General features: G+C 40.3%; 1 protein-coding gene and 1 long non-coding RNA gene across 2 annotated transcripts in view; one reads left to right on the top strand and one right to left on the bottom strand.

Annotated features, from left to right (window-relative positions):
* LOC311241788 overlaps positions 1-17338 on the bottom strand; it is a 587847-nt gene that overhangs the window by 349703 nt on the left and 220806 nt on the right. The gene's annotated exons all lie outside the window — the stretch shown is intronic.
* LOC311241610 (uncharacterized protein) overlaps positions 1-17338 on the top strand; it is a gene marked incomplete at its 3' end in the record, with an annotated part of 33007 nt that overhangs the window by 14762 nt on the left and 907 nt on the right. The window contains exon 4 of the mRNA XM_084330486.1: positions 13163-13484. Within this exon, the coding sequence (XP_084186612.1) occupies positions 13163-13484 (322 nt within the window). The remainder of the gene's footprint in view (positions 1-13162; positions 13485-17338) is intronic.

Raw genomic sequence — 17338 nt, 5'->3', positions numbered from 1 at the left:
AAAAAAGGAAACATCAAGAAATAGCACTAGCACTATCTCTCTCCCAGTATGTTCTGCAGGGCTGCAGCTAGATACTAGTTCTCCCAGCATGGTCTACCTGCTGGGCTGCAGCTAGATACTATTGTCTTAACGCAGGGCGCAAATTCATACCATTTATACCGTACACCCCTAACATGGACCATCTATTTCGTTATGTTCCATTAGCTACAAAAGCCAAACGGATCATATCGGCAGTGTGTGAACCTGGTAGTTTGTGAGAATGCAACACCACTCTGTACAGTTTGAAATCTTTGTCCAGCCACTGCGCCGTCAGACCTAGCATGCTGACAGGGTTAACATCACAGGTCCATATGTAGAGCCATATGGAATCCGCGATCACGGAATCGCGGACGGAATCGCGGAATTGAGCAATAAAAATGGAATCCACTATAAAAAAATAAAATAAAAAATAATTTTTTTTTTTTTTTTTTTTTTTTTTTACTTTTTTTTTATGTTGTGGGACTTGTACAGCACTTTGTTCAACTTTGTCAGTGCTGTAAAGTTTAAACCTTTTAAAATCTTAGACAAACAAAACACTTTGCTTTCATGAAATATTGTAAGCCGTCATTTGAGGCTTTATAAAAGCAGCACAATGAACACAAATCTGTCAGTGCCGAGTCCGACCTCATCTTAAATAACAAACAGCATTGCTTGTTGTAGTTAACAAAGAGAGGCAGAGTTGATTTTGCAAAAATATATATAATTTTTTTTTTTTTTTTAATAATCAAATTTGATTTTCATATTCGAATCCCATGCCCATCGAACGAAGCTTCGAAGCTTCAAAGTATTTAAGACAGCCCTATTAAATGGACTGTTATATCTTATTAAATTGTGGACATTTATTCATTCCCACTTATTAGACACTATTTCTGATGGTAAAATGAGCGTACAAAGCAAAATACAGAATTCTGAAATATTAAAACGGAAAAAACGGAATTTGGAAAAAAATAAAATGGAATTTGGAAAAAAATAAAACGGATTTCATATGGCTCTACATATGTCCGTGGTGAAACTTATGTGCCGTGCATCATTGTCTATCAGAGTATGAAGGAGTAAGGCGATCTCATCATACTTGGCTTGTAAACACTCTTCTGCAAAGTGACGGCGGCTTGGAATTATGAACCTGGGCCCTTATTTATCAATAATGCGTAGAAAGTGTTCTATTTACGTTCCTACACAAGGAATTTAGAATGTCTCTACGCACAGAAAAATCGGGATTTATCAACCGTGCATAAATACCATTGTTCTTACCGTCTATGCTCGTGCATGATTATCCATATATGGTAATGAAACACACCCATGGGATGTGGAAAAATGGACCAAGCCGAGCGAACTCTGAGAAACTTCACGAGCGAGATTGTTCACAGAGGTCTAAAACCAACTAATTTAACGCACTGTCGAACCAAGAAGACACAACGCGTGTTATGGGAGAAATATGCGACAGGCTGACGGACTTGTACACGGTGATGTTGGATATCAACGACTCCCTAAAGACCATTGTTGCCTGGGCACTGGGCAGCGCAAAATACTAATAAAGACCGTTAACCTGTTTGGCGTTTGTGTCATAATAACAATGCTTATGCTGGAATATGAATGCCTTTTTTCGTTTCGTTCTTTTAAAGTTCGATTGGCTACCTGGTATAATATCATTTGTAGAGGCATACAATCTATTTTGATGTTGGTATTAGGTAGCCTATATAAATTATATATAATAGCATAGCCTATTATGGAACAGTAACTTGTGTATATAACACATGGCACAGACACAGGAGCCCTGCGAAGCCTGCATACAGTAAACAAACTTGATTGTTAATCTAACTGTTGTCCTTGTATCTTTACGCTTATGAAAACATTAAATAATATGTATAGGCTATAGGCCCTCGTTTGCCCATAAATAATAGCCTATTCTCAAATGGCTATCCGCTGTGGGCTATCTCCTCGCTGATGGACCAGTAGCCTTTATCATATCATTCATGTCTCCAAGGAATCGTGGGGCTCTGGGGAAGAAAGGTTGGGAATACGGCCGGGGGATCCGCTCATATACAATGCAGACCCACGGCTCTCGTATAATAATGAGCCCGCGAGGCGTGTCTCTGTATGCAAATTACTTGCGCGACAACGCGCATCCAGTTTAGAATGAGTGGGATTCACCATTCAAAAAAACCTGGGTAAGAACAGATTTGGACTTTAAGAACGGCTTGATGAATGTGGCGGTGGCTTTTCTTATTGTTCTCTTAACACTTTCCGTGCCGGAGCTCGGTGCCCCGGAACCTCCTTGAATGCCGCCACCCACTTCAATGTTAGCGTTAAAAACGCCTAATCTATGTTTTAAATTATGGCTATGTGTCTAATCTGCCCGTCGCTTATCAATGACTCGTTTTCCAGTCAACATTGTCAAAGCGGATTGTTTTTTTATCGGTTCATTTTTGTTTTATAGCATTTTGAAAAGCCCTCGTTTTCAAGGAAAATATAAATGTTCCATGATAAAAGACATTTACTGGAATATTCTAGAATACACTAAAACGTTGTCATTTTTCGGCCTATTCATGAATTGTTTTCAAATAAACGCTAGATTATCGATAATATATGTGTACGTATGCACGCTAGAGACGCAAGCTGAAAAATCGATTATCTTATTTCCTCATCAGCGATCACAGACACATCACACATAGGGCAAACGCTGAGATCTCAGCGAATACAACTCTGATTATCCCAAGACTGGTAAAATAGATTCCTTACCTCAGATCAGATGTTCTCCAAAAAGATCATTCCAATTCCTGATCGCCATTCCAAATATCGATCACGCTTATTGATTGAGTATTGGCTGCTGTGAATTGGAATTCATTACTTGATCATAATTAAAATAAATATGACAATATTTGTACGATAAGAAATTACGCATTTGATGTCGGAAAAATAAATAATATGGATTCATCTGATCACAGGGCAGCTGCTTAACCATATCTGAACCAGCTATTTTGGACAAAAGTATAATTACTTTAATTACTCAGATATTCAAACACAATTATGCAATTATTGTGAAATGATTGAAAATAATAATAATTGAATGCCTTCTGTGGAATTTGCATTTCTTATTTGTTACACATCTGTTTTAATGATTATTTATATACATTTGAAAGACTGCAGGTCAACATGCAATGTATCCCATTGATTGGTATACAATGGGACAGACCTTTGTTTGATTGATTGAAAACTTAACAGATTGCAGAATGGGTACAGTACAGTACAGCTCAATTACATAAGGGGATGCAGACCAGAGAAAGAATTTCGTCTTGTTTACATCAGGGTCCCCCATTTTCAATTCATCATAACATATATGACACACACGACACAGATAGACAGTACTGCTACATCTATACATTTATGACATACCAGATTTGCAAATACAGTACTGTTTGTGATACAAAAAGAGTCCAGAAAAGAGAGTACATTTGACGTAGAAACTGTTGGAGGAGGTTGGGTAGGAGGGGTGGTAGACTTACACTGTACAAGCAAAACTGTACATTGGAATATTGACAACCATACTTGGTCATTTACTGTACATTGGAGGGGGTTGATATAGCTATAAACCTGCATTCCTTCGAATATATCATTAATCAATTAAACATATATTGAAATACACTATATAGCCTATACACCAACACTGAAATGACAGTGGATAAATAAATAAGAACTAAAGCTAATCGGTGGAAATAGACTGCATTAATATTCCATAACAAGTCTTGTGTGCGCCTACGAATGAACAGTAGCCTATAGGCTTAATTATGGAATAATAAGCCATACTGCGTTCATTCATTACGCCCGCCGGCCCGTAGGCTATATATATTATGTCATTCATTCATATACAGTACTGCACGCGTGTGTGTGTGCGCGCGCGCTGCGGCAGGTGTGTACCGCGAGCTGTATATGATGCCAATACATTAATCTAATCTTTTTGATGGGCGCAAGCGTGATTATGAAACCTAGCCGCATTTCTCGGAGACGCTCTCTGATTGGCACTGACTGACGCTAGGTTTCGTAATCACGCGGCTCTCAAAGCACTTCCGCCATTCCATTTCACACAGCTGCGTCACCAGTTGCTTTATAAGGACTGTCGGGGGCGTGGTTTGTATGCAAATGACCTGAACGGGAACGTGCTTTGGAGTTTACGACAGAATGCCATTCTCCAAGCAGATATCAGATCATATCATTTCTGCAACCGTTTCAGCCACGTTCAGGACTCAGAGTGTACTTGTCATAGATTATGTCTCAGTGGTTCCAAGATAAGTCTTCCAGAATATATATTTGAAAACATTTCGGGAATGAGACCCATTTAGATCAACTCAAAAGGTAACAAATATAATTTGAATATTTTTTTATCTCTTCCAGACATTTAAATGAAAAACTATTTATGGTTTTTAATACAAATAGACCTCCTAAATTGCCACGTTTTGATATATTGAGCTTTAAACTTTAAGTAAATTTTTTTTGGAACACACAACCTAAAACCCCTTCCTCTCCCAAACCGTTCCTGCAATTGTTTTATGTTGCATGATGATCATGCATACATTTATTATGTATTGTATTTTTTATGTTTAAATATCAACATCATCGGTCTACCCTCAGTACATTTACTATCAATATAATATACTCGTCTGACTTCATCATATCTTTTCAAACGCACACACACACACACAGAAGGGAGAATGCCCCCCCTTCCTTCCCAGTCCCCACTCTGCTGTTCTCTATCGCTCTGAACAGGGCTTTAGCTTGTTGTTAGCTTATGCTAACGTTAATGTTAATTCCGGTCTTAAACACGACGTGGTCATAAAGGAATGGCGAGGATTGCAAAGCATGTTATATTAGGGCGGGCCATACTTTTATTTTTTTGGAAAATCAATCGAGTGGGGTGTCTAAAATATGTGTTTTTTTGTGGGGAATTCGAATATTGGATTGTTTTTCTAATCGGATAACTCCTACCTACATTGTTTTGGATTTCAAAATGGCCGATTTGAAAATGTTTCACCCCTTGGCCATACATGGATGCCAACATGAATCTGAAGGAAATCCTAACATGCAAGGTGTCTAAATGATGTGTTTCTTAATGGGGAATTCAAATATGAGTTCATTTTTGGGATAGGATAACTCTAACCTACATCATTTTGGATTTCAAAATGGCCGATTTGACCATTTTTCACCCCTTGGCCATACATGGATGCCAACATGAATCTGAAGGAAATCCTAACATGCAAGGTGTCTAAATGATGTGTTTCTTAATGGGGAATTCAAATATGAGGTATTTTTTGGGATAGGATAAATATAACCTGCATAATTTTGGATTTCAAAATGGCTGATTTTACCATTTGAACCCATTGGTATTGTATTACAAAATTGCAAAGATAAAAAATATATGGGAAATCATTTATAATGACAAAGCCATCAAATTTATTAACAAGTGAACTGTATATAACTGGATACAACTCCAAAGATCAATAATAATAATACTAACAATAATAAATTGTATTTGTAATGCACACAAACACCTAAGTGCTAAATCTCGATCTCCTGACTTCTTGAACTTTGCCAGGTTCCAATATCTTGATTGGACTCATTCTTGGATGGCAAGATCTCCTACTGTACTGCTTTAGCCACCAACCTACAAACACAAACTTAAAGTCAACGTCAGCCATAAATAGGTGAGGTCAGTATTCCAATGTACAGTGTCCCCCCCCCCCCTACCCAACCCCCCCCCCCCCCCCCACCTCCAATGTACAGCCCCACCCCACCTACCCAACCTCCCCCAATGCACAGTTTCTATGTCAAATGTATATACTCTTCTTCTGGATTTTTTTAGTATCACAAACAGTACTGTATTTGAAAATCTGGTATGTCATAAATGTATAGATGTAGCAGTACTGTCTATCTGTATGTCATGTGTGTCATATGATGAATTGAAAATGGGGGACCCTGATGGAAACAAGACGAAAGTCTTTCTCGGGTCTGCATCCTCTTAGCAATTGTATGTATTGAGCTGTACTGTACTGTACCCATTCTGCAATCTGTTAATAAACTTTTCAATCAATCAATCAAGTGAATAGGAAAATATGATTATTCGATCCACAGGACAGCCTGATCACAAGAGTCGACGGTCCAGTTTACATTTTAACATAGATAAATGCCTTGTATTTTCAATTCATCATAACATAATATGACATACACGACATACAGATAGACAGTACTGCTACTGTACATCTATCCAGCTAAATGAACGTTAGCTAATGTTACGGCCAGCCTTGCGGTCGCATTCTATTTTTCGAGGGACCATAACCATAACGTTAACTTGACAGCAAATGTGGGTATGCTTTATTTGAGCAGTTGCTAGTGTTAGTTGATTGTCGTTCTGACATAACTGCAGTAAACAAACGAACGGTAAACCTAAGTTATCTTACCAGATTAATTCACTACACGATCCACCAGCCTGCTCAATCCAGTTACATTCCAGAGCGTAACTAGAGCCACAGTCTGCGAATCAGAGGCAGAGTAGGGCGGGTCTTCGGTGCCAGCACGTTGGGTTGTCTCGTAAAAAATAATACTGCACTGTATCTAGCTGATTATCCTTAAAAAACGCACGTTAATCGAAAACACCACACCATTACTGTACCCATGACAGTCAAATAATCAACAGAAAAGCATTACATTGCAAAATAATATGTCCAAGACTAGTGTCGCATGCACACACACACACACACAGATTGTACAATAGCCCCCTCTCTCCACCGTGTAACTCGACTCCCCCTACTGGTTGAACCAGGCAGAGCAGCGTCAGCTGACGTCATCTGCGTCAACAACCGGCATCTAGCGTGCTACCGGCGTTAGAGACCTCGTTTTCCAGTCCCACATCTGTAGCATGCTGACAGGGTTAACATCACAGGTCCATATGTCCGTGGTGAAACTTACATCGTTGTCTATCAGAGTATGAAGGAGTAAGGCGATCTCATCATACTTGGCTTGTAAACACTCCTCTGCAAAGTGACGGCGGCTTGGAATTATGAACCTGGGCTCTAAATGACGAAGTAGCCGACAGAATCCTTTGTCTTCAACGAGGGAAAAGGGCTGGTCGTCAAGTGCCATCATTTTTGTGATCAAGTTAGAGATCGCTTGAGCCCTTGGGTAATTTCTGTCAAACTTCTTTAATTTAGCAAACGCCTCGTCAATAGATACAAGCCCCGCCGTTTCCTTTGCAGCTGGCTTTGGATTCGCAGCAGCTTTAGCTGCTCGCGCGTCGTTGTAGGCTTTTAAGATAAGATATTCCTTTATTGATCCCCTTGGGGAAATTCAGGCATCATAGCAGCATGGGGGGGAGGGGGGGAGGGGTACAGGTAGTAAAACAACACAGTATACAGGTAGTAAAAGACAACACAGGCAGTGTAAACAATTTGATCAATATGGTCAATATAATTTACTATCTGACTAGCTGAGGAATATTCACATTATTCACAGTGTCACATAAGGTGCAGTATGCATGAGGTAGAAACACTCCTGTAGCTCCTCCTCGACGTCGTCAGACCACTGTGGGACAGACATGGTGGTCGGAGGCTGTCTCTTAATGAGAGGCGTGTATGTGGATACAAGCCTCACAAGGTTGTGGTCTGACTGGCCGAGGGGGGGCAGGGAAGTCGCACTGAAAGCCTCCTTCACGTTAGCATACAGGAGGTCCAGAGTTTTGTCTCCCCTGGTTTTGCAGGTGACATACTGGGTGAAGTTTGTCAGGGTCTTGTTCAGTCTGACATGGTTGAAGTCCCCATTGATAAAAATAAATGCATCCGGGTGTTTTGTCTGAAGCGCCGCGACGGTGGAGTGTATGACGTCACTCGCCTGCGCCGCCGCCGCGCTGGGTGGGATGTAAACAGTTAGAGCCAGGACGTGTGTTATTTCTCGCGGTAAATAGTATGGCCGCAGACTCAGTGCCAATAGTTCAATGTCGGGGGAACAGATACGTTCCTTAATGGTGATGTGCCCCGGGTGGCACCATTTGGAGTTAACAAAGACAACAAGCCCTCCGCCTCTCCGCTTGCCGCTCTGTTTACTCCGGTCGGCGCGCACCACCGTGAAGCCCTCCTGTTCGATTGCACTGTCCGGGATGTTCTCGTTCAGCCAGGATTCGGTGAAGCACAGTAGGCTTGCCTCCTTGTACTCACGCTGGTTGATCATCAGGGCTGAGAGCTCGTCGGTCTTGTTGGCCAGCGATCGCACGTTCCCCATGACGACAGCGGGCAGGTAAGGCTTGAATCTCCTGCTGTCCTTTATCCTGTCCTTCACGCTCGTGCCAGCTCGATTTCCCCGTCTGCGAATCCTTATTTCGGCTGGTAGATTCCTCGGTGGTTCTGCAACTCTGTTTCGAAAGCAGAGGAGAGCCTCCCTCGGGTAAACCAGCCCGCCGTTGTTGCTGTTGTTGTTGTTGTTGTTGTTGTCTTGCCGCGGGTAAACCAGCCCGCCGGTGTCCATTGTTCAGAGCTGTGCTCGACCGAACTTGCCTAACTCAGCTAACTTCACAGAAGTTGTTACAAATGCCTTAACTTGGTCTAAAGCAACGCACAGTCACTTATACACCTATTAAGTAAGTATAATCACAAAAAGAATAAGTAAGAAAGTAGTAAACGGGATAAGAAGTAAAGGGGGTGGGAGCTGCTATGAAAAGGCTGCCACTCTCCTCGGCGCCACTATACACTTTTGTATAACACACCTTTGTAGCGGTGGTGATGTTGCAGGTGACTTATTATGTTGGATGTTGTATAGCTTGTAACACACCTTTGTAGCGGTGGTGATGTTGCAGGTGACTTATTATGTTGGATGTTGTATAGCTTGTTGCCCTTTTCCCTCCTCGTGGAACTTCTGCATTTGTTACAAATAGCAAGCAAACTGTTTTCCTCTGAAACTTTGAAAAAGTCCCACACTACTGACGCCATGTTTGTTTCCTATCCGTGCTGCTTCTGAAAGTTACGTGACGTAAGTTAAGTTACGTCACAGCCAGGCATGAGAAAGCGAGCGCTGGATTTGTGAAAAACTCTCTTCCTAAACCACACGCTATCAGTCGTACCACAGTACTGGCAAAACGAGAGGAGCCTACAGTAAAAACAAACGCCCTTCATCCCAATCCACCCACACCGCATTTTCTTTAACCAAAAAATATATTATATATTATCGGAGCTATCAATAATTGTATTTGGTTTATCGGGATGACGTCATAATTGCTGATATCGACCAGATAATTATCGTGCATCCCTAGTTATTAGCCGCGACAGCCTCAGATATTAGCCCTTCATTAGCAAAATCCAGAACTAACGTTAGCTTAGCAGTGTTTCTCATCTGTTTTTCTGACATACATTATCCTAGTTTAGCTTAGTTTAGGAGTCCATGGTAAAGTTGTATTATTTACAGTTTACCAAACAATTTTTTTCAATCTTTTGTAGATGGCCACGGTATTGCATTTAGTTGTATTTTCATTTAATTTGGTGTACTTTCTGACAAGGACGTGGTCTTAGTTTTTCCAATGCTATCCTGGAAACACCACTTGGAAGACAAAAACAACAGCTGCTTGCATCAATAACCAATCGGATGTTTTGGCCATCAAATTAAATGCAATATCATAGGCTTATATTCATAGATCAGAACTATAGCAGTGCATCTGTCTATATATACACCCATGTGTTTTTCAGTTCTTATGAAAATCTTCCTTTCAGGATTTTGCTTCCTTTCCAATTGGTTAGCCTAGGAAAATAGAGCTACCTATAGCTGGTTAAGGACTGATGGTTCTTGCTTGGCTTTCTGTGTTCCTGAGGAATTTCAACTGAAAAGTTAGACCTTTTGTTTGTTAGGATGAATGTACAATGTACTGATATTTCTTTCCTTACTTTCCCCCAAGACTGGTCTGAATATGACCACCCCTAGTCTCTCACACCTTGGTTTGAGTCGAGAACTGTCTGTCTGTTTGGTGGACTGCATGAAACCGCCACAGCTGGACCAGGAGCAGAGCTGTTTGGACTGCATGGAAACAAGTATGGAAATGTTGACTTTAATCTGTAAACATTATGACTTTATAAGTGTTGACTTTAACCTCTTAAGCCAGACTCTCTAAATTTGCCTAAAAGTACATACCCAAGTAAAAGGAAGATTGCTCCACTTCTAAAAGCCTGGTGGTACTAAATCCAGATTGAACTCTGCCATTAGAAAGAGGAGATTTGGCCCGATCCATAGATGTATGACTTGGCCATAATAAGGTCATTTATAGGCCTGATATTCTATAGTTATAAAAAAAAGTTGAAGTCCAAGGCAGCTCTACAAATTTTAAAAAGCCTTTATTTAATGGCTCACATTATTTAGATCATTTAAAAGAAACCAACATGTTTCGGCCTACATAGGGCCTTCATCAGGGTATAGATAACTAAGACCAAACAAAACTCTGACTAATATAGAGAATCCAGGACTCTGTGAGAGTCTAATTACAATGAGAGACAGCTGGTGCTAAACGAATGGAGGCACAGCATATACATAACATGACATAGTTAGAAGGGGTCAGCAAAAACACAATCCACTTAATGGTAGGCTATGTCAAAAATATATCACTGTGGAAGGATTATACAATAATACTAAATATATATAAAATAAAAGATTAATACATTATATATGTGTATATACCGGTATACACACTCAAAGTATTGAATCAACATAAGGAAATGAGTCAAATCAAACATAGAATAGAAAAAAATAATAAAGAAAATATCAAATATCAATGTAAGAGCAATGAGCAATGCAAAAAAATATAAAAAATACTATATAATAAAGTAACCTACTTAGCCTATAGAAATGACAACATGTCTATGGAGTCATTTAAACCTGGGAGTAAGGTGTCCTGTAGTCTATTGATCCAGCGACTTTCTTTCTGGTTTAATGTTCTCTGTCTATCTCCTCCCCTAGAAGTGATCGGAACACTGTCAATGCCGATAGCTGTAAACAAAACAGAGGCACTTTGGTTTGTTTTAATAGCATTTATGATCAGCCAGTCGATCAAGTAGGCGGCGTTTCGTACAACCAACATAAAAAGAGTCACATTTAGAACAGGACAGTATATAAATAACATGTGTAGTTTGACAATTAATGAAGCTGTTAGATGTATATGTCTGTTTGGTAACTGGGTGGGTAAACCCTTTAGATCTTTCCACCACATCACATTGTTTGCAGTGACCACATCTATAAGTTCCCATAGGAGGCTTGGGTAACCATGTAGATTTGACATCAGCCGGTAGATGGCTTCGTACTAATTTATCTCCGAGATTGGGGGCTCTCCTAAATGTACAGAGTGGGGGGGGGGGGGGGGGGTCAGGGAATATGTTAGACAGGGCCTCATCACATTCTATATTCATATTCCAAATTGCATGCACAATCAGTACTGTATCTACAAAAACCCCTGTAAATCATCTTCCTTTTATTCATTCTTTTTCTGGTCAATGTTAGCATGGTGTTATTCACCTTCAAAGTGAATTAAAAAAATATATAAAAGAATGTATATTCTCCTTTGGTTCATTACAATTTACTCAAGCATAGTAACAGACAATACATTCCCTGAGGTCCATCTATGTCACTAGATACCAGGAACATGCAAATGTCCTTGTAGAAGTGGAGCAATCTTCCATTTACTTGGGTATGTACTTTTAGGCAGATTTTCTGAAAATATGGCTACGGTTTAAGAGGTTAATTAATATGGATTGTATTAATTGGAAATTAATGAATAATGTATATTGAATATCAGATTAATAATCTGAAATAAATGTTGTACTCAGGCTTAAAGATTCAAAAACAGACCTACTTTGCTAGTCCGCCCTTCACACAAAATCACACAATACTTAAATAATTTTTATTTAAATACAAGTGAATGCAAAAAATAAGGTAAACATATATATTTCGTATATATATATAAAAAAAAGTTTAAGATAAGTGAGTAACATTGACGTTATTGCACGTTCCGATTCACAGTGTAGGATCCAGTAGTGTTTACAAATATAAATATGGAGGTGACAATGGGTCACAGCAGCTGTTAAAAGTGTCTTTAGTGATTGACAGTTTGGGGGAAGGGTGACAGTGAGGTCACAGCAGCAGTCGGGTCAGAGTGTCTGCCTGGCACAAAATTAAAAGTGTGTGTGGGGGGGGGGGGGGGGGATCGGGGGATCACAGTTTAGTCCTGGATTTCAGATGGCAGGAGGTTGATGAGTCTGTGCTGGGGGTGTGTACTGTCCTTAATTATGTTATGTGCTCTCCTGGTGGCCCTGGTAGAGTAAATGTCCTCTCTCTCTCTCTCTCTCTCTCTCTCTCTCTCTCTCTCTCTCTCTCTCTCTCTCTCTCTCTCTCTCCCCCCCCCCCCCCCATATCTGGTCTTCTGAAAGATGAGAGGAGTTTGATAGTTTTTACTGAGGATTGCCAGATAATGTTAATATTTAAACGTAAAAAAAAAGTATAATACAAAATAAATGTACATGATCATGCAACATAAAAAAGTTGTTGTAGGAACAGGGTCCAGTGTGTCTGGGATGGTCTCCTTGATGTGCGACATGACTATCCTCTCGAAACACTTCATCACTATTGGGGTGAGTGCAACAGGACGATAGTCATTGAGACGGGTTACAGTGTTTTTCTTTGGCAGGGGCACGAGGGTGGTGGTCTTGAAGCAGGTGGGCACAATAGCTTGTGCTAGTGACAAGTTGTAAATGTCAGCAAGTACGTCAGCCAGCTCTGAGGAACAGACCCTGAGGGCACGGCCGGGGATGTTGTCTGGGCCGGCTGCCTTCCGTGGGTTTGTTCTGCTCAGAACCGTACGTACCTCTGCCGTTGTCACAGTGAGTGGTGAGTCCTGCGTGCGCTCCGTGGTCAGAACCCCTCTCTGTTGGTTGGTGTTGGGGACTTCAAAGTGGGCGTTGAGTCTAGAACTGTAGACGACTCTGGACTACACTGTGTTCTTAAACTATAAAACCCAGCTACATACCATTATAAACATCTTACATGGAAATTAAGCTGAATAAAATCACCATATCTCGTTCCTCTGACACTCTTCTCCATCACTGTTTCCATCCAGATAGCTGTCCTGTCAGGCCTGGGACGAAACCAAGAGGCTTGGATGGAAGAAAAGGTCTCTGCTGTGACCAGTGTGGAAAAAACTTCAGTTCAAAGATGAATCTCAATAAACACCAGCGCATTCACACAGGAAAGAAACTCTATTCCTGTGACCAGTGTGGGAACAGCTTTCATCAACTGGGTAATCTGAAAACACACCAGAGAATTCACACAGGAGAGAAGCCCTACTCCTGTGACCAGTGTGGGATGAACTTTAGACATCAAAATACTCTGAAAACACACCAGATGATTCACACAGGAGAGAAGCCCTACTTCTGTGACCAGTGTGAGAAGAGCTTTAGTCGACTGGATAGTCTTAAAACACACCAGATAATTCACACAGGAGAGAAGCCCTACTCCTGTGACCAGTGTGAGAAGAGCTTTAGTCGACTGCATCATCTGAAAACACACCAGATGATTCACACAGGAGAGAAGCCCTACTCCTGTGACCAGTGTGAGAAGAGCTTTAGTCGACTGTCTCATCTGAAAACACACCAGATGATTCACACAGGAGAGAAGCCCTACTTCTGTGACCAGTGTGAGAAGAGCTTTAGTCGACTGGATAGTCTTAAAACACACCAGATAATTCACACAGGAGAGAAGCCCTACTCCTGTGACCAGTGTGAGAAGAGCTTTAGTCAACTGTCTAATCTAAAAACACACCAGATGATTCACACAGGACAGAAGCCCTACTTCTGTCACCAGTGTGAGACTAGCTTTAGTCGACTTGATCATCTGAAATCACACCAGATAATTCACACAGGAGAGAAGCCACATCATTGTGGTTTGTGTGATAAGAGATTCAGAACATTAGCATATTTGAGTAAACATGAGAAAATTCACTTGGGAGAGAAGATCCAGGGAAATGTCAAACCTGTCAATTCACCTGCACATTCCTAGAAGATAAACCATACTGCTGTAACCAATATTAGAAGAGTTACACTCATAATGATGCTCCTGAAATGATATCCAAGTCATTCACACAGGAGAGAAACTATACTACTGTGGGGAAAACTTCACATGAAAAATAGGTACCATTTTAACTAATGTAGCAGGAATTTAAAACCATCCAAACTGAGAATACACACAGGGAAGAAGGTCTACTATTGTGACCACTGGAAAACGCTTCAGTACGCCATTACAGCTATCAGTCCATCAACAATCATAACAATAATAGTGGTAGTAATATTTGGCCGTTCTTTTGAAATGAAAAACTACTACCAAGAGCTTTTGACCTGCACAGAAGCCTCTGAGAGAGAAGCAGTACTAGCATAGACACGGTTTTCATTGACAACAACAGTTGTGTTTCTGTCGCTCTGAGTGAGACAGACGGTGTGGATGTTCCTGGGACAATATGTCATGGTATAAGAGTGAACACACATTTATTTAACCTTTATTTTACCAGGTAGTCACTTGAGATCAATGATCTCTTTTTTGAGCAAGACCTGGGCCCTATTCCCCGTACCTGGTTCAACTAAGTCGATCAAAAGTCCCATTATCCAGATTAAATTAACCCGATGTTTGAATCCGGGCTTTCCTTGTTCCTCGAACGCTGATTCAGTCTCGTTAACTCGAACCAGACTTGATACTCAGGATAAGTGCGCGCGGCCGTCTCAGCTGAAAAGACAGCAGGTGTCGATCCCAGAAATCCTGATTTTCTAACGGCATTGATTGATTGATTAATTTACAACTTTATTAACAAGATTGCAGAATGGGTACAATACAGTACGGCTCAATAGCCTCGCCGACAAGTTAAATGCATAATCTATAGGCACATTTTAAGTCCCTCTTTACCCCAATCAATCAGATTATATTTATATAAATGTACTTGCTGGCAATAGGCTTAATGGATGAATAATCGAATGAGATCTTGCTAGCGAAAATAATTTGTTAAACTCTCTCAGAATAAGTAGATACAAACAAGCCCAAAGATAAAGAGTATATCTAATTGATACGAATTAATAGATACTTATGAGGATATCTGTACTGTATGCTCTTAGGTATATCATGTAATATAATAAATACATTGTTCCTAACGTTTTCAGGCCGCGACCCCTGAAATAACGTGTCAGAGAGCCGCGACCCCCACTATTATATAGAGGTGGTTGAAACATGCAAACGTTCACACACACACATATGCATTGGAGGCTTTTAACATGCACAATAACTACACAAAATAACACAATAATCAAACAACCATAGAATGAATACATATAGCGTGTTTCATTTAGAAGGCTATAATGTTCAACTCACCTAATGAGATGGATGGGCATATAGTCTGGGTTTAATTTAGGAGACAGCGACTCGGAGATCATCCTCCACATTCATTCAGACGCGATCTGTACTTATTTTTTATATAAGTCAGTGCAGATAATGTTTTTTCGAATAGGTAGGTATAGCTGTGCGTATTCCCCCTCAATTGATATCTAGTCGGCATCGGAGGTGGGCAGCGATCTAGGTCTATTCTTTTACATTTCAAAAGCATTTCTTTTACCAGTTTAATGTATTTTAATTGTTTTTAATTATAGGCCTATTTCACACGTTCTATGAAATCAATACATTCTGGAAATCATCTCGCAAAAACATTATTCAGAATGGTATAATGGGATCAAAGAGCACCTACGGGAGGCTGCAATTAGAAACTGGCCCCCGTAAATGTCCAAACACCCCCTCCCACCCACCCACCCCCTCCCAATGTACAGTTTCCTCCCCCTTGTATATATATTTTCTGTTAGGATCTCTGTTTAACAGTACTGTATATTTGCATATCTTGTATGTCACAAATGTAACAGTATTGTATATCTGTATGTCATGTATGTCATAAATGTCATGATATATATCTGTATATCTGTATGTCATAAATGTCATTATGAATTGAAAATGGGGGACCCTGATGTAAACAAGACGAAAGTCTTTCTCTGGGTCTGCATCCCCTTAACAATTGTGTGTATTGGGCCGTACTGTATTGTACCCCATTCTGCAATCTGTTAATAAAGTGTCCAATCAATCAATCAATCAATCTCTGAGGAAGGGAGCTGCCATTTTGTTCCGAGGGAGTGGCCAGCTTATATCCAGCTAACTCAACTAAACCTGCTCTGGAGTAGGTTCAAACTTTTCGATCTGTTGCCATAGCGACTTAGAAAATCCGACGTCGGGGAACGGAAATGTCTGGCTTAAGTCAAGCTATGCTGAAAATTATCCGGCTAACTCAGTTAGCCAGGTACGGGGAATAGGGCCCTGGCCAAAATGGCAGCAAAACAAAAACAAACATAGACAAACACGGACAAAGACATAAAAGGCAAAGTGGGGCAAGGGGACACATTTGAGCTGCAGCAAACAAGATTGAATGGGATTGGGGGGAGATTGGAGGGTAGGGTAAAAAGGTAGAAAGAGGAGGGATGGTGAGGCTTTGCAGGAGGTTGCTGGGGAGAGAAGGTCAAGTTAATAAATATAAAATATAACACCACATTGTTCTGGTGTTTTAAATACTGGGATCATAGGAACTTTCTGACCTCAGTATGGGGTGACCAGCCAAAAGCCAAGATGGTTAACAAACACTTTGTACACACTGGAGGGGGAAACTGCTTCTCGTATGGATTTTTATATTTTAATGTGGATACTAGTGATTTTTTTTAATCTAATGTCACACACATTGTCAACATTCCTAGTACTACACAAGAAGTGTTTATTTTAGAGTAATGTTCCATGTATTGTCTTCATTGGTGTTCTTTTAAAGTAATGTATGTTCCTTTATATGAATTTATCATCTTTAGTGGTTTTTCTATCAGAACGGTATAGGGTTGGAATCAATTCACTTTAAATTCAATCAATTAAAAATCAAAACAAGTTGTTTACTTTATGATGATAGAACATCCATTCACATTTTCTTGTCATTAGGTATGATAGCAAAACCTTTTCATGATGGAACAATATTTGAAATAAAATCTACATCTTGAATTAAAAAGTGAATTGATCCAAACTGAAACATTCTCATTAGAATGTATGATATGCTAATAATATTGGCTCGGGAGGTAGAGCAGTCGTCTGGTAATCCGGAGGTTCCAGGTTCGATTCCCGCTCCTCCCGGGCAGTGTGTCGAAATGTCCTTGAGCAAGACACTTAACCCCTAATTGCTCCC

The sequence above is a fragment of the Notolepis coatsorum genome (assembly GCF_963971535.1).
Source record: "Notolepis coatsorum genome assembly, chromosome: 15".
Lineage (NCBI taxonomy): Eukaryota > Metazoa > Chordata > Actinopteri > Aulopiformes > Paralepididae > Notolepis > Notolepis coatsorum.
Note: the sequence above shows the minus strand (reverse complement) of the source record. Positions and strands in the feature narration are given on the sequence as shown.